This window comes from Poecilia reticulata, chromosome 3 (assembly GCF_904066995.2).
Source record: "Poecilia reticulata chromosome 3, P_reticulata-male-v2, whole genome shotgun sequence".
Classification (NCBI taxonomy): domain Eukaryota; kingdom Metazoa; phylum Chordata; class Actinopteri; order Cyprinodontiformes; family Poeciliidae; genus Poecilia; species Poecilia reticulata.
The window spans coordinates 35,536,590-35,555,104 of NC_088832.1; the positions used below are offsets into that span (position 1 = coordinate 35,536,590).

An 18,515-nucleotide genomic window follows, 5' to 3' on the forward strand; every position below is an offset into this window, starting at 1 on the left:
TTTTGCTGCATGAAGCAGTTAAAGTGGTGAAGAGCAGCTCCGTGTTTCCAACCAGCGGCCTGAAGGAGGCGCACTTTCTTTTCTCATGCTCCTAATGACTTTGGCTAAACATTAAAACGAACCAGTTCACGTTTTTAAATGGAGAAATAAGAACAAATCCAGGTTTTTAACAATTTTTCTTTTTTCCAGTAACGCGATTTTAAATGTTTTCCTGTCATCTTGTTGGAATCTGTACTTTAAAAAAGAAAAAAAAGAAAAGTGTCTGCATCCTCTTTTATGTTTATCTTTAAATTGTAACAACAGAAATGAAACTCCGCCTCTTTCCTAAAGTAGATGTTTGTTTTTAAGTTGTGTTGTTTGGTAAAGCGAATCTTTAGGTCTCTGATTTATTAAAACGTTTGTCAGATTCAACCAAATGAAATTATTTCATAACTTGATTATTGCTGATTAAAGGGAAGTTATTATTTTGCAAACAGATTTTTTATTTAAAGCTCCGTAAACTGACTTTAAAGTTGGAGTTTGAATTATTTTCTAGGTAAAGTAATTTTATTTATACAGCACATTTTCAGCAACAAGGTAATTCAAAGTGCTTTACGTGAATTAAAGGGAAATACAAACAAAAGAACAAACCAAAGGAAAGAAAAGAGGAAAGAAAACTAAAGTTGTTCAGTCTGTGAACTAAGTTCTCCTGTTCAGGCCAAGTTTCTAAATTCATTTCTAAATAGTGAAACTCTACAGTTTCTGATAAAATAAGCTACAGAGTCACTGATCTAAATCCTTTTCTGGGTTCATCACAAATAAAACTAAAAGTTAAATTTACAGAAATACGACAGAAAAGCCCGGAGGAGAAAAACGATATTAAAATCGTCTCCATTCAGCTGCAGAAGTCAATTATCCACTCTACATGGTAAACTCTATGGTTCAGAGCTGCTTTGTCCCTGAACAGAGGGGGACTGCCTGGGGGTCAGAGGTCAGCGGGGGGACATTGTGTCATTCATTCAACATCTGCTGGTAAACAACGGCTGTCTTCTCCCCGGAGACTCTGGACGAAAACCTCTGACTGCTTTGTTTGATGCTGTGACCTCCGACTCTGATTGGCTGAGCGGCAGCTAGCGGCTCGCTAACGGTAGCGACTCCTGCTCTGATTGGCTGAGCGGCAGCTAGCGGCTCGCTAACGGTAGCGACTCCTGCTCTGATTGGCTGAGCAACAGCTGGCGGCTCGCTAACGGTAGCGACTCCTGCTCTGATTGGCTGAGCGGCAGCTAGCGGCTCGCTAACGGTAGCGACTCCTGCTCTGATTGGCTGAGCGGCAGCTAGCGGCTCGCTAACCGTAGCGACTCCTGCTCTGATTGGCTGAGCGGCAGCTAGCGGCTCGCTAACCGTAGCGACTCCTGCTCTGATTGGCTGAGCGGCAGCTAGCGGCTCGCTAACGGTAGCGACTCCAGCTCTGATTGGCTGAGCAACAGCTAGCGGCTCGCTAACGGTAGCGACTCCAGCTCTGATTGGCTGAGCGGCAGCTAGCGGCTCGCTAACGGTAGCGACTCCTGCTCTGATTGGCTGAGCGGCAGCTAGCGGCTCGCTAATTGTAGCGACTCCTGCTCTGATTGGCTGAGCAACAGCTAGCAGCTCGCTAACCGTAGCGACTCCTGCTCTCATTGGCTGAGCGACAGCTAGCGGCTCGCTAGCCGTAGCGACTCTTGCAGTTTATTTGCTGTTTTTGTAGCTCAGCATATTTCTGACTTTTAAAATTTGTAAAATGTTGAACTTTTAAACCTTTAAAGCGACAGTTTGACTTTCCGTTAGGTTTTTATGTTATTCCCTCATCATGCATGTTTGAGAAATCCTAGCCTCTGCTCCTTCAGACTAGCCAGCAGCAATTAGCAAACAGCCAGTGGAGCTGCTGCTCAGAGCGACGCCAGGAAAAATGTCGCTAAAGGGTTAATAGAGGAGCCATGTTGGGATGACTGCCTGGAGGCGGAGCTTCAGGAAGAGCAGGAGTTCTTAAAGAGACAGACGCCCAATTTCAAATCAGGAAGTAAAATTTCTATTAAATCAGATTTTAAATGTTTTTAGCATTTTAATAGCAACTGAAGGAAACAGTTACTGATTATGATATAAAGTGGAATATGGAAAACACACAGTGCCCCTATAAACAAGTAACTTTTCAATTGATGGATCCGTTTAGTCAAACTGAACCGGGTTCAGAGCTGGAGGCGTCCAGGACGGCGCCTCCTGCAGGCGGCAGAACTTCAGGTGCGTCTTCGCTGATGTTCAACATCCTGCGGCTTCAAGGGCGCCGGCGGCTGCTTCAGCACGCTGAGACAATGGCTGGAATTAAGCTGCGATTATTTCATTTGATATCTATTAATCTTGTTGGAGCCGCTGCTGATGTAATCCTGCGTGGAGCGCTTCCTGCTCGGGATGAAAGGATCACCGTCCCTTTAAAGATTAATCTTCTCTCCTCCAGGACGACCACAGCTCCTGCCTCTCTTATTAAAATCTGAGCGCGACACTGCGAGGCGTTTTATCGGCCTCATAAAATATGCTGGGCAGCAGAAACATTTCAGCCTGAAGTTTACACACAGCAGCGCTCCAGTTACGTTTTACTGAGGAGGAAGCAGAACCTGGCTGCACAGTGGCGCAGTTGGTAGAGCTGATGCCTTGCAGCAAGAAGGTTCTGGGTTCGATTCCCGGCCGGGGGTCTTTCTGCATGGAGTCTCCATGTTCTCCCTGTGCATGGTGGGTTTTCTCCAGGTACTCCGGTTTCCTCCCACAGTCCAGAAACATGACTGTCAGGTTAATTGGCCTCTCCAAATTCTCCCTAGGTGTGAGTGTGTGTGTGCATGGTTGTGTGTCTCTGTGTTGCCCTGCGACAGACTGGCGACCTGTCCAGGGTGACCCCGCCTCTCGCCCGAAACGTTGGCTGGAGAGGAACCAGCACCTCCCGACCCCACTGAGGGAAAAAAGGGTGCAAGAAAATGGATGGATGGATGGAAGCAGAACCTGCTGGACCTTCAGCACCAGGCTAGAGCTTCATTAGTCCTGCCTCTGGTTAAGATCTGAGCTTTAACTCTGTGAAAAAACAAGGACTTCAGCTCATTTACTGAAAGCTAAAACGCTTTTCTAGGATTTAATATCAAAGATGCGTTTCAAAACTCATTTTTGGACCAGAACCGTTTCCTGGCAGGTTGTTTTTGACGACCAGGAGTTTCGGTCCTGAATTTCAAACGATAAGAAAATGTAATTTTACAATTTATTTGTAGATTTTAGGATTAATTTGGGGGCTGCACAGTGGCGCAGTTGGTAGAGCTGTTGCCTTGCAGCAAGAAGGTTCTGGGTTCGATTCCCGGTCTTTCTGCATGGAGTCTCCATGTTCTCCCTGTGCATGGTGGGTTTTCTCCAGGTACTCCGGTTTCCTCCCACAGTCCAGAAACATGACTGTCAGGTTAATTGGCCTGTCTAAATTGCTCCTAGGTGTGAGTGTGTGTGTGTGGTTGTGTGTCTCTGTGTTGACCTGCGACAGACTGGCGACCTGTCCAGGGTGACCTGTCCAGGTGACCTGTCCAGGTGACCCCGCCTCTCGCCCGGAACGTTACCTGGAGAGGCACCAGCTCCTCCCGACCCACTGAGGGACCAGGAGTTAGAAAATGGATGGATTAATTTGCATCTGTAAATCAGGCGGTTTCCACTGAAAGAGGAGAACAGCTGGACCTTCTGCAATGTTTAGTTTTTCTAAGCGGTTGTTATTTTTCTCACATTAAAATAGCCGCCAGCTTTAAGGAGAATTTAAATATTTCACACTACGTGTCACAAGCGGTTCTGATCTTAGAGAATTGATCGTTTACAGATGTTTCCCTGTAAATTTGGCCAAATTACAAAGAAATACGACAAGTTTTAGGGCCGGATGGACAAAATCCACAACAATAGAGTCGCATTATTAAGACGTAATAATATAAATAATATGAGAATAAATCCGGGAGGAGGCTTCGGGGAAGACAGACCCAGGACACGCTGGAGGGACTATGTCTCTCTATGGCCTGGGAACGCCTTGGGATTCCTGGAGGAGCTGGAAGAAGTGGCTGGAGAGGGAAGTCTGGGCCTCCCTTCTGAAGCTGCTGCCCCCGCGACCCGACCCCGGATAAGCGGAAGAAAATGGATGGATGGATGGATAAATCTGTAGCGATATGAGAGACCACACTGGTCTAAGCTTTTCTCTCATTAAATGACTTCCATCTTTGTTTTGCTAATATTATGACTTTAATAACTGTCTCAGTCTAACAGTCTGACCTGATCCTGCTTTTCCTGAAGGCGACTTTTAGAACCGAAGAGCAAACTTTCCATTATTCACAGGCTCAGTTTGAACAGAGACGTCTGTGAGCATGCTCAGTGTGAAATAAAGCCTGAAGTTCACAGGAATATAAATGTGATCGCAGACATGCTTGTGCAGAGCGAAGAGAAATGAATCTGGAAGCGGCGACTTCGGCTCGCTGTCCGTTTGAAGGATGATGTGAAAAAACCCGCAGGAACGGAAATATGAGTCGGAACAAACTCAACACGCTGACAACATTCATCACACGCACAATAACAGTAACACAATAATGCGTTTAAAAGTAGTGAGTCCATTCTGTGTGACTGGGAGGGAAAAGGAGCAAACGTGAGCCGAGTGGCTGAAGGCCCTGCAATCCGTCTGCAGCCTGAACTCCTCACTTCAGCTCTTCACCGTCAGCAGAGCCGCGTCCAAATCATCCAAGTTTCCATGAGGCTGTGATGCTCACAGCGTTTGATCCTGCATGTCTAGTCAACTTGTGGGTTTATGTTTGAGAAAAGGCGACAGCAGAGTGAAGATCTGTGACATGATGCAGCATTTAGATCATCTCTCCTCATGAAACCGAGACGAAGCAGCTTCTGCTTCCCAACTCCACTCAGAAAGGTTACAGCTTCTCCTGTGTCAACAGCTTCATGTGTGTTTGTCTGCACACTAATTAAAAAGTGAGCTGGAACAGGGAGGAAGCTCAGGACAGCATCTCTGATTGCTTTTCTCCGTTTGACACCCAGATTCCTGAAAACGGCCGAGTCCGGCTGACAAACAGAGAAACGGCTCCGCCGCGCCGAAAAAACCTGTTAATTAGTCAAAGCTGGGCTGCTGCTGCGGAGGAGGCGCTCAAAGTTTTCCTGCTCTTTCCGACCCTCAATCCAAAAAACGAAACTAGCTGCTCTTTGGTCATTAAAGCTGGAGACGTTTACACGAAGCTCACAGCTTTTCTGACTGAAACGCCGAGTCTGAAAAATTACTAAGCATTTGAGCTGCATTACACATTCATTCATTCATTCATTCATTCATTCATTCATTCATTTCTCATCTTTTTTCTTCGATATGTAGATTTTTTTTTTGTTTAATGAGGAAAAAATTCCTTGCAAGTATTTTTACAGTGGCACCAAAGAATCAGTGATTTTGTTTGCAAAGAAAAAAATCACAAAAATAATCGCAAAATCCTGGAAGGTAGAAACAATATTGGAGAAGAAAAAGAAAGCGTGTTGCCACGGTAGCACAGCTATCTCCTGCAGGAAGTGAGAAAACAGCAACTTAAAAATATATTTACAACATTAAGCAAAGGTTTAATGTTGAATAGACTTTTGGGATTTAGGCAAAATCAACAGATCTTTGCATTTTTTTCACGCTGTTATATAATTATGAATTTAAGGCATATTTTTCACAGACATGGTCTCTCCTAATACTAACTCCAACCTGCAGGTGGCGGTGTTTCTGGTCAACAAGGCGCATTTACCATCAGATACAAATGGAAATATCATAAAATTCCTTGCAAATTTTTCTGATTTAACGCCACGAAACCGAAACGTTTTGATTGAGAGAAATCACAAAAACCGTCATGAAATCCTGGATTGACAGATTAATTTAGCAAAGATCCTCTATGTGTTGGAATAAGAGGGATTTTCACTTCGTCCAAAAATAAATTAAACGGTTTTAACAGATTTTATTTCAAGTAAAAATGTATTTTTCCAGATGATTTCCATCTGGGGGATGAATCCGCTCTTCTTCTTCTCCTCCTCCGTGGAGTTTTTGCTCTCCTCTCTTCTTCGTGCCTCTCCAGGCGACGTCTTCTGCCTTATTGTGAGATAACGGCAGAATGACGCGCCGCAGCCTCATGAAACCACGTCCTGCCTTGTTTGCTCTGAAGCGTCTGATTGCTCTCAGCTGTAAGGTCCTGTCATAATGAAATATGAAACCATCTCAGGGTGAGAAATGAGCGCCGCAGCTTCCTTATCTGCCTGCTGTACAATGCAGATATCACTTCTTATCAGGACCGGGGAGATTTTAGAGCAGGTTAGTGAATAAATAAACAGTGAGAACAGTCAGAAAGTAAGTTGTTGATGGATGAATCCCTGCCTTTCTAATGTTTTATGTAAAACGACCCAGTGAGGAAAAGCACAGCGGCTGTCATGGAGCATCAGGAGGTCAGAGGCTTTGCTTTTGTTCGTCCTCATTTCTGACTTTAACCCTGAACCACGTTTAACCTCCAGTACGCAGATTTATTTACACAAAAAAGTCAAACAGTTTTCATTAAAGATCACCACAAAACCTTCCTTTAACAGTTAGTTTGAGCCCTGATGAGCCTCGACCCCCCGGTGAGCTTTTCCTGGTCCAGATTGCTGATGTGGGTCGTCCTGTTTCTCCGCAGCGCTGTGTACGGAGGAGTGTGTCCACGGCCGCTGCGTTTCTCCGGACACCTGCCAGTGTGAGCCGGGCTGGGGGGGGCTGGACTGCTCCAGCGGTGAGTACGCACCAACACAAGAGCTCACATCGCTGGAGACGCTTGGTTTTTCTCTTAAGTTCGCTTCCATGTTGGATGTGAATATTCAGAGCAGGTTTGCATTTAAAATGTGTCTTATTGAAGAATAGAAAGAGCAAACAAGCAGGAATAAATAACCGTGCAACAGAGGAGGAAATGTGCTTGGTGTTTATCTCAGCAAGTGCAGAAACAAGCAAACAAAATTCAGCTTTGAGAAAGTAAAGCGAAATGTTTTTGGTAATAAATGATTGTTCTGAATCTATGATGTCTAAACAGAGTATTGATATCAGGGTTGGGACTTTAACATGTTTATTTCTATTAATTACACAGATTTTAACACAATTGACAAATTTTAGTTTTTTACATGTGAATGTCCTGAGACTTTGTATTTATGTGTTTCTGATACGTCCGTAAATCTGAGGCACAAACTACTCAGTCAGCTGTGGACGACCGAACTTCTGAGCGATCTGATTGGACGCTGGAAACCGTTGTTGTTGTGTTCAAGTTGTGCTAAAAGCAGTTAGCCTGTCAGTGGAGCCATTCTAGCATAAAATACGTAGCATCTCAATGCTAATGCTAACGTCAGAGTCCACATTTCTAAAGAAGCTCCATGAACGATCAGATGAATAACACTCATCTGGAAAGATGAATAATCCTCTGCTCCAATCTGAAGGTTGAAGAGCAGATTGAAACCCATAAATATCTCTGTTGTTGAGCTCATGTGTGTATTTATTCAACAATTTAGAAGCAAAATGATTGAATAATCTGTCCCTTCAACCTCACTACGTCAACCTAACGGCCTCTCAGCTGATTTCATATTCAGCAGCTTCTCTCAGCTCCGTAATGTTTGAACACATTTTGATAAATTCAGCTTTAGTTTCAAACGTCTGTCTGCTGCTGATAAAACCCTCTGCAGGATTCAGACAGGAATCAAGCGTTTTATACGCAGACCTTGATGGAGAAGTTGAAACCACCTTCAACCCCTGAAACAGACCAATCAGCAGCTCTGTGAAATGTTTTGTTTAGGCCACTTTGTGACAAAATGTTGCTATTGATGTTATCTTGGAGCCGAATCAAGGCTGATTCGTCTCATTTCCAGTTTGTCTCCTCATTTCCTCTGCAGCTTAGGTGTAAACGTGAGCTGTGTGTGTGTGTGTGTGTGTGTGTGTGTGTGTGTGTGTGTGTGTGCGCGCACGCTTGTCTATGTGACTTTATGTGACCTGGTCCAGTATGTGCCTTCTGAGGACCGAAGGACCTTATGGGGACAAAAGCAAAATCGTAATTTTTCTAAAGTGGCTATGTAATAAATTTCATTCATGTTCAAAGGCCATGTATTCTTTATTATCTAAAAGGTCTCATACTTTTTAGACATCTCAGTTTTTGCAATGGTTAGTTATTCGACAACATAGAATGCCAGCATCAATTTACATCAATAACTAACAGTAAGCCAAACGTATCAAACGAGCAAGTGTGAAGCAGAAACTTTTTGTACTGCTTAACTTTCTAAAAATAATTTTGAAAATGTGCATTTTTTGCAGCATTTATGAAACAGCGTCATAACTTTATTAACTAGTTTTCAAACACCAACATCACTTTTCAAAAAAGCAATAACTAAAAGCAAAACAGTGTTTTTGTTTGGCTCAACTCGGAGAGAATGCTTCTTCACTTAGTTAATTTATTGGTGAATCATATCAACAGTAAAGGGCGTGTCCCATGTTCAGGATGTTTTATGGACATCACAATCCACCAAATAAAACAAGTCAAAATTTTCTGGGGTTTTTGGCAGCTGAAGCGCCAGATATGCTGCAGTGTTCTCAATCCGACTCATTGTGGTGCGCAGAAACATGTCTGCATGCCTATCTCGATAACAAATTTAGCTGGAAGATAAATTGGCCCAGAAGTTATTGTTGTTTTGAGACCATTTTCATTTAATATAATGGTACAGGCATAATAATGCAAGAACACATTTTCAAATATCAATAAACTTTCAATCCTAATGAAAATTTAACACTGGAAGAGATTTTAAATATCCAAAATAAATAAACAAAATAACAGGAACAACAAATAAAATGAATTATGAAGTCTTAAATTGATCTTTTAAAATTTGCAAGTTGTAGACTTTTGTCATCCAGTTTTTGATAGAAAGAAAGGAGAAAAGAGAAAAACAATAAATCATGCAAATGGAAATTATTGAGCTCATTTTAATTGATTATGCAATTAATTGATTTATTGCATATTAGTCAGGCCTACATGTCTGCTAATGCATCTTTTTTCTCAGAGTAATTTAGCTCTGCAGACTCCACCAAACGGAGAATAAACTCCCCATCAGAGAATACTTTGCCATATCCTGTAATTTTGCTGGGTCTAGCAAAGCGGGTCTGGCTGCTGCGTCCCTGGAAGAGTGGAGCTTTTTAAAAATGTTGTTGCTGTCGTGGTTTCACTAGCTTTCCACTGAAGCTCATCTTGCTCTGCATCAGTCAAATTCCTGTACTTCTCTCATGTTTCATCTCATGGTTGCGGGTGAAATTGTAATCTTTAAACACCGTTATATGTTCTCCACACTAAGCACAACTGTACAGTCGATTTCAGCAGAGAAACATTAAGAAATCTGTGCCTTGTAGAAAACTCTGCATTGTGCATCAGTTTATTTATTTTTTTAACATTAAACATATTTAAATGCTAAACTAACTTTTTGAAAGGTATTCAACACATTTGCTGAGGCACATCAGCAAATTTGCCTCAGCAAATGAGGCCTATTGCTTTCCTAATAAACAATTATGTTATTAAGAAAGCAATAGTGGCCTTCAAAATAAAAGTCCTATCATTATATTTTGTGCACCTATACAAAATAGAGGTAGAAGTTATCAATTGAGTTAATCTGAAGGTGATGGATCTCACCGATTAATTGATAAGCAACATTTTTCTTAAAAACATGAGTTTTTTCTTGTATTAAGAAGGTCGACTGTGGTTCCATAACATGAAGGGATTATCTTTATTTTGTATCTATTAAATACTAACTGAATAAACTAACAAATTTTTTTTACATTAAGTTTAGATATATTTAGAAAATATAATAAAACAGTAATCTCCTCAGTTGCTGAATTGAGAAATAAAAGATGAGAAAAATAAAACGTGAGGCACATAATCCTCATGAACAGAGGAATATTCATGCGGATGTTCTGTCAGTGAGGATCAGCGCAGACTTTATCGACTTCGAAGCACATCAGTAATTTTTGGAGTTTGTCAAGTGTTTATATTTCTACTCAGAACCGCATAAAGAAAATTTATCATCCCACTTTCCCATTCTAACATGGCTGCCATCTTGATTTCTGTATCAACTGGGTTTGCTTGTGGATGACCAGTGGCGCCCTCTGCGGGATGGCGACCAAACTACAACAGTAGAAGAAGATCTAAGTGGAAGTTATAAATTAATCTATTGGAATAATTTTAATCTACTAAACCATTAATTAACAATCGTCAGTAAATAAATTATTTACATCCTTAGTAATGGGATTTTTGTACTACAAACTGGTAGCTAAATTGTGCTTTGGTTAAAATTATGCTGGAAGTGGTTGGGGTTTTCAATGCTGTATCTAAACTGAAGGGAACATGTGTGCATGTGTGTTTGTTAAAGAGGGATTTGGGTCCATCGGCTCTTAATGAGCCCCCTTCAGCGCCCGCTCCCCGTCTTTGTTTATCTGTTTTTATTGTCCCTGCTGGGCTGCAGAAGAGGTTAGGTAAATCCTCACCCAGGCAAATGATGAAGTATTGATTAAGTTCCTGTTAGAGAGAAGAAAGAGAAACCAAACACTCAGGATGACTTTAAGTTTCCATCTGTGGTTGTTTATTTCATCTTAACACCTTCGTCTTTTCCTCAGGTGAATCTGGAAACATTTTTATCTGATTCCCACCTGCAGGAAAATCTCTTCAGTTGCGCAGTGAGAGCGAATCTTTCCTCTGACTCAGACGTCGAGTTTAGCTGATTGTCTGATGTTTTAGAAGACGGTTCCTGTGGTCATGTTTGGTCTGTACTGCCGCTTTAACTCGGGATGAGAGCCGCCTCCTTCATGATGTTTGCTGTGTTTTTTAAATTTAGCTGTAATATGTGTTGATAAAGACGTAATGTGTCGGTACTGCAGACCGGCTGGTTGGAAACATGAAGCAGGTGTGATGAGTTAGCGGAGCAGCCAGGGATTCATCGATCAGCTCTTTTTAATCACACCTGATGAACATCGGTATCTATAAACAAAATAAAGCTGTGGAAATTCACTTTCTAAGGGTGGAGTCAAAGTTTTCAGAACTAACCTCATTATTTTATATTATGTTTTTCAAGGTTACAGGTGGACTGAGGTAAGTTTTCAGAGGTAAGCTGGGATCTGGAGCCACGCTGACTTCCTGTTTGGATATTTTCTGTCTGGAAGACGGAAAACATTCCAGCTGTCAGGAAAAATCGCCCATAGGAACCGTCAGAAATCCCAGTGTGTTGTTCTGGAGAGTCGGTGTTATTGCCCGGCTTGTGGGCCATGCAGGCCTTCGATGTTTTCGGCTAACAGGAATCACCTCACTGGAGGTAAAATTACGTTTCCTGTCCATCAAACTGGGGAGGCCTAAACTTCTCACTTTTGAAACAAAACCATCTGGATGGAAGGAAAACAAACAGTCCTGCAGCTGAAGTTCTGCCTGTTTGTCTGAACCTGTTCATGGAAGCGTTAGAGGTCTCCTTTACATAATTAAATGTCATTTCATTTGATTGTTTAGTTACGTGTGTGACAGACAATGACGGCTTACCATGGGTAATATATAAAAAATGTGCTAAAATACTTTTGTTAGCTACAAGGCTAATGTTAGCGTGAGGGCTATCGCTAGCTTCTGTTCTCCTCAGAGCAGGAAGCAGCTTCTCTGGGCTCATAGGACCGTCGCCCAGTGGAACACGGATGGGTCCGTTCTCCAGATGTTTGGTGGAAGAGCAGGAACCAGTCCCAGCAGCCAGACTGTGATGGTGGGAGGTTGCATCATGGTGCGGGTTTGGGTCATCTGCCTGCAGGCCGGACTCATCCTCACTGGGAAACGAGTCGAATTTGGAAACTATAAATGGGACAAAGAACTTGGACATGATTATTAACTCACTGAGGCCCAGAAAACTCTTGATAGAGAGATTTGGTCTTTGGATGGACGGAGATGTTTTGGACCCTGGATGCATGTAGAGGTTTGGCTTCTGGTTTGGTCTCGGGTTGGTTGGGGGCGTTTGTTCCTCTAATCGGAGCTCAGTGGAGGTTTGGTGAAGCTCAAGAACTCAGCAGCTGAAATCTTGATGGTTTGTCAGACATTAAACTCCGTCAGAAGGTTGAGAGCTGCTAGATGCTCTCAGTGCCCTGCTGCTCTTTTATTAGCACAGTTTTAAGGTTCGCACAGGTTTCCATTTGTTGTCATGGAAACAGACGTCTCAGCAGTTTACTCTAACATGCCTTTTTAGTGATCGGCTGCCCTGTTTGGTTGTTTTTCCGTTAATGGATGAAACTTGACAGTCTGGGATGGAAAAAGGAAAAACGTGATTATTCCTCCTGATAAAGAGCAACAGGAGGCTGAACATGTTGAGCCATCAGGACCTGCAGGGACACGGAAGAGGAAGCAGCAGCATCTCCCTCTGCTTCCTCTACATCTGATTGATGCAGGTGGGAAAACAGGAAATATTCCCTGAGCAGAAGGAATCTGAAATGCTGCATGGATGTTTCTGTTCAGCTGACTTTTCCAGTTTACCTCCAAAGCGTTGGGAAAATCCCGTTAAGGTCCGGCTGCGGATCGCTTCGCTCCTTATCGCCGCGCCACAGCGCAGCTCTGAGCTGCAGAGTGATGGATCTGCAGCTCTTCATCTCTCCTGGCATGTGTGTGTTCCTTCATGCTGCCACTTCCTCCAGCAGGAGAACACATCAGTCTGCAGGAAACGCTTTCCCAGCGGCCCAGAGTTTGTTTCAGTCTCCTAACTTCTGCTTCATGCCGCCACCTCTGGCCCTGCAGGATTTTATTGCGTTGCATCATCAGCTTGCTTTGCTTCGACTGCGACGGAGATAAAAAAACGTTTCGATGTTTGTGGGAGCGGCAGCAGAAAGCAGGCTGATGCAGAAAAGCTTCAGAAATGCAACATGGCGACACATCTTTGCTCATTTTCCACTGATCTGTTTTAAAGACTTGATCCCCGAAATGACTGTTGAACATGAACCAGTTCATGTGCTGCAGGTAGTTCATCATTTTATCATTCCAGCACATAAACAGAACTCCCTGTTGCTTCACTTTTACCCTTTTATTCATAAAAAAAACTTGATTTATTAAATAAATTTGATAAAATAATTGAATATATAAATAATAAAATGTAATTATAATAGTAATTAATATGTAATAATAAATTAATATAACAAATTCAGCCATATTAATTCATATTATATTATAATAATATATGATGCAATGTTAAAGAATAACAAATATAACTATTTTGTATTAAATGATTGAATTATAAAATGTAATTATTAAAATAATTCAATAATAAAATGAAAACAATCATTATATATTGTTCATTATATGTTTATGTAACTATATCAATAAATTATATATAAAAAATAGGAATACATTTTTTGTAATATTAATATATTGCATAGTATATGTTGTTTGTTGTCTGTTTATACATTTAGAAAAACTAAATATAAATATGTAATATTAGCTATTTACTAAATTAAATTATAACATTTAACTACCTGTTTGCTTATTAAATATTGTAACAAATTATAAAAATAAATGGATAATAACTGCAACCCTTGAAATGAACTTCTGGGGATAAAAGGTCTTCTTTGTAATAAGTTAACATTAAATTTTAAAAAGCCTCTTTACGGCTTTCCTGTTGTTTTTAAATACTTGTTATGATTAATAACAGTTTCCTCTTTATATTAAAAGTCAACGCGTCATTTCCTGATTGCTTAATGAACTTTAAAATGTGCTTTGCGGCAGCTGAATCGTTGTCGTCCTCCCAGATTAAAGCCGTTCCGCCTGCATCACCAAACATTTGTTCATGAAACGCAGCAGATAAAGAAGCTCCAGGAGGGAAAAGCTGCAGCTTTGCAAGGTGAAACACTTTAAAGGAGCCTGGAGTAAAGCGAGGCGACAGGTTGGAGACGAACGTGACAGGATTCCTGAGTCGTCTATCCCCGGCGGTGCGGGGCAGCGCCTCGGCGCTCTGAATGGGATGGGAAGGTCATCCCTCCTCTGGGAGACAAAAAGAAGCCAATTCCACCTGCAGCGAGCAATTGACTCTGGGAGGCATGAAGTAAGCCCCGGCAGGAGCTGAAAAGGAGCAGCGGCCCTTCATGAAGATTACCTCCTGTATCAATTAGACGCCGGCGCTCGCTCGCCTTCCTTAGTTAGTGTTTTTATCCGGGAGGTCACCGAGTTCAAGGGCTTCAGCCGGAGCGCCGGGCCCCCCGGGACGCGCCGGTGTTTTACATTTCCCCTGCAGTGAAGTCAGAGCAGAAAGTTAAACTGATGGAGTTAATTAGCAGCTGAGAGGAGACAAAGCGCCTGATACTCGTGTCTTCATGTCTCCTCCGCTGATGTTCAGGTCCAGAGCTGAAGATCAGGAGCTGATGAGCTATGAGTCCTTTCTGCTGCTCCGACTGATCGAAACGCTCCTCGTTTTTCACCTGTGGTCGCCTCGCTCTTCTTTACGTTGTTGCTGTAAACAGATTTACGATGCAAACAGCAATTTGCATCGTAAATCTGCAACCATAACATTTCCTCCTGCCAGTCAATCCAGCCTGGACTCACCAAGGCTTCATCAGTCATGTCCAGTCCGCTTTCACCCGACTCCAGTCCGCTTTCACCCGACTCCAGTCCGCTTTAACCCGACTCCAGTCCGCTTTAACCCAGCTCCAGTCCGCTGTAACCCGACTCCAGTCCGCTTTAACCCGACTCCAGTCCGCTTTAACCCGACTCCAGTCCGCTTTCACCCGACTCCAGTCCGCTTTCACCCGAGTCCAGTCCGCTTTCACCCGACTCCAGTCCGCTTTCACCCGACTCCAGTCCGCTTTCACCCGACTCCAGTCCGCTTTCGCCCGACTCCAGTCCGCTTTCACCCGACTCCAGTCCGCTTTAACCCGACTCCAGTCCGCTTTAACCCGACTCCAGTCCGCTTTGATCAAACTCCAGTCCGCTTTCGCCCGACTCCGGTCCGCTTTAACCAGACTCCAGTCTATTTATATAGGACTGTATATATTTATTTATTCAATAACTTAACGGTTAAAAGGGGTTTGGATTGAAAATGTGGCTTATCTTGTTTATTAAGATGTGATAAATTAATGCTTACTGGAGTCCGACCACAGGTTTATTGTACGTCTTCCTGCTATCGTAGCCTTCATTAGCTGCAGCTCTCCGGTTTGTAAATCTGTAAATCTGCTGATGTGTCCTTCTGTCTTGTGTCTTAAATGAGGGAGTCAGCATTCCTCCCAGACCCTGTGCCGACCCTCCAGCCCGGCCCGGTTCTGGCTGCGAGGTTAATGAGAGTCAGTGGAAACCTTTTCACCTCCCTCTCTGTTGCTCTCACTGGACATGAAACTTTCAGCAACGACTGGAAAATCCTCTCCTCAGAGCGGCGAGATCTTCTTCGCTGAAGCGACTTTTAATTGTCTCGTTAAGACGCTGTGAAACGCTCAAACATCCAACTGAACCCAAAGATGTTTTTATCTCACTGTTTTTGTTGGTTTAATCTGGACTCTTCCTTCCCGCCTCTTCATCGCTGCTCATTAACACAAACGTCATTAGATAGACAGGAGCTGTTGCCTGCGTTGGACGGGTGAAACGACGAGGTCAGCCACCATTATCCGGATCGTCTGCTGGGTTCTGTCCCTTCCTGGACCTGTCAGAGGAAACTGACAGTTTTATGACAGACTGGAAGTTTCACTGCCATGCAGAGACATTTAGGATGTTTCCCTCCTGATAGTCCGGTAGACTCGGTTCTATTAGGACCAAAACATTTACATCTCCAGTTCTGTTCCCCTCCTGGCCTGTGGGGGCGCTGCACCAAGAACCACTGAAGGAAACGACACAAAAACCTCTGAAGACGCTGAGAGCAACTTCCTTCTTCACCAGATGGAAACAAGATGGAGGATTTTAGCGGTTGGAGGATTTCTCTTTAGGCTAAAGACCAGGAGCCATTTCTGCTGCTAGCGCTAGGCTAGCATGTTAGCTTTGGTTGTATTTACCCAGAATGCCCTGCGCTGTGGTCCAGGTCTCTGGTCTGCTGGGCGTTCACATTCAAACCGAACCAGAGTTCACTTCAACCGAACCCAGACCGAGGTTTGGAGAACCAGAGGTCAGAGGTCGGTTAGCATTTACACCTCACCAACTGAACCGGACTTTGACTAGGCAGATGGACTGGAGTTGGATTACAGCGAACTGGACTGCGGTGGTGGGAATGATGCTTCCATTATTGTAGCTTTGCATCTTGTTTGTGTGGAGTAGCTCCATGTGTAGCATTAGCATCTCAGTGTCGTTTTAAAGCTGACCTGTTTTCTGCCTTTGTCAGGTTGTTATAGATCTATGGGGTTAGAAAGTATGTTCATTTTATGCACAAAATCATTCTTAGATAATCAGTCAGTTCAGTTCTGTTTTAGGGCCTCTGTCACTTTAAATCCAAACAAGCTACGGCTGGCCACGCCCCCAACTCAACTTTTACACTCACACATGAAAATTGCTGCAAACAGATTATACAACCAGACATCTTTGAAAAGCAGAAGTGGAGTCTCCTGCACAACCAACCAGAAGCACTAAGTGGTTTCTGGATGGTGAGTCAACGACAAAACTCTCGTCTTTTCCAGCAGCCATTGTCCAGCACATACGGGGTTGCTAGGTAACAGGCTAAGCTTCCTGATTTGTGACGTTACATTCCGGAGGTTTTTGAAACTTCGCATTTTCCAGACACCAAAAAAACATGAGCTCACTGCCAAAAAACAGCTGGGCGTTTTGTTTGTTTTGTGATGTTTTTAGAAATCCAAATGGAAGTATAAAAACGTGAATTCTGCAGAATAATTCCACTTTAACGGACCAGAACATGTCAGCATCTCCGCTGGCAGGTCCTGGTCCGTCCAGACTGACCCGGACTCGGCATCCCTGATCACCCGGCAGAACGTCCCGCTCTGGGTTCACCCTGCTGCCAAGTCCAATTACTGCCTGCAGCTGCATCAGCATGCCCTGTCCTTTTACCCCCCTCTGCGTTTGCTCAAAATTAATTTACCAACAAAACTTTTTAATCAAATTTCACCGCAGTCTCCGAAAGACACTAGCTCTGTTTCCGTGGCGACGGGCGGCTGGCCGCCGCCGCCGGGAGGCCCGGTTCTTCCTGCTGGGTGGGAGAAAAACGAGCCTTCAGCGTTTCCTGCCGGTCGGCTGAATTACACAGCCTGAAATGTCACTGCGGGTGTTTGGAGGATTTTCTGCGGCTTCTCTTTAGGAAATGGTTTTGATTGCAGAGCGACGGATTCCTGAAGCGTTTTGGCCCAAATGTCAGAATCTTTTCTGACAATTTAGATGAACATTTCAGACTGAAGCTGAGAGGAACTTCATCTTGTGTATTATTTCTGCTGGAGTCTTTAGAAAGGTCAGAGGACCGTTTCAGTCCCGACTTCCTTCAGAGGCTTCAGCTGCGACCTCTGACCTCTCTCTCCTCAGCAGCAGGAGCTAATCAGAGGTCAGCCAGCAGCAGCACACCTCAGTGTCTAACCGGCAGCAGCACCAAACCAGGGATCAGCCAAACTCTGCGACCGGGTCTGATAAGCGAGCTCTGATGACATCACACCAGGCAGCGTCCATTTACACGTTTATTGTTTAAAATGTTCCTCTGGAAGCAGCTCAGTGTTAAAGTGTTTGTTCATCCTCAGCTGCAGCCTCACATGGATGAACTTTGACCTCCTCTGCTTTCCTGGACGTGTTTAATTCAGACACATTGGAGGGTTTTCTGGCAGAACTGCATGTTTAAGGTCACACCACAGTGTGACCTTTGACTAGGCCACACCGCAGCTGGAGCTGCTCTTGAGCTAAAGGTCCCAAACTGATGGCTGGAGCATCGGAGCAGGAAGTGGATGATGTGAGGCATTTTGTCCTCTTTAGGCCTACTTCATGCTGTCAGGCAGGTTCTGCTTCACTTAGAGCCGAGACTTTAACACATTCATGTTGATTAATTCATTACATGGATATTAACACCAGTTTAACACAATTAATCACTTTTTAATGCTTGTTGGGTTTTTTCTGGCTGGAACCTTTGTATTCCTGTGTTTCTGGTACGTCTGTAAATCTGACGCACGTCGCTAACAGTCGCTATGGAAACGCTTCTCTGGGGATTCATTTCTGCTTCTAAACGATCTGATTGGACGCTGGAAAACATTATTGTTGTGTTCAAGCTGAGCAAAAAGCAGTTAGCCTATCAGTGAAGCTATGCTAGCCTAAAATAGCATCTCCATGCTAAGCGTGTAGCAGCTAACGCTAATGCCCACATTTCTACAGATGCTCCCTGAATTATCAGGAGGAACTAAGAAGATGAATGGATAGAATAAAACTTCTCTCCGTTCTGAAAAATGTAGCTTCCAAAATGTTTTTTGAATTGAAAATGTTTCATATTTTGTTGATTAAAATGCGACCCAACATGTCCGGGATTCAGAGAAATGTTTTCCG

At 43.4% G+C, this 18,515-nt stretch overlaps 2 protein-coding genes across 5 annotated transcripts in view; one reads left to right on the plus strand and one right to left on the minus strand.

Annotated features, from left to right (window-relative positions):
- Window positions 1–18,515, plus strand: part of LOC103460131 (multiple epidermal growth factor-like domains protein 11) — a 114,993-nt gene that overhangs the window by 41,042 nt on the left and 55,436 nt on the right. For 2 of the 3 annotated variants that reach the window (XM_081605650.1, XM_081605652.1), the window contains exon 6: window positions 6,699–6,791. In XM_081605650.1, the coding sequence (XP_081461776.1) occupies window positions 6,699–6,791 (93 nt within the window). Of the gene's footprint in view, window positions 1–6,154; window positions 6,475–6,698; window positions 6,792–18,515 lie in introns of those variants that run through there. The other variant, XM_081605651.1, reaches the window with a different exon arrangement.
- The window catches only part of LOC103460101 (voltage-gated potassium channel regulatory subunit KCNG4-like), a 258,663-nt gene continuing 242,839 nt past the window's right edge, over window positions 2,692–18,515 (minus strand). The window contains exon 3 of one of the 2 annotated variants that reach the window (XR_014087041.1): window positions 2,692–2,885. The gene's annotated coding sequence lies outside the window, so the exon portion shown is untranslated. Of the gene's footprint in view, window positions 2,886–3,513; window positions 3,533–18,515 lie in introns of those variants that run through there. The other variant, XR_014087042.1, reaches the window with a different exon arrangement.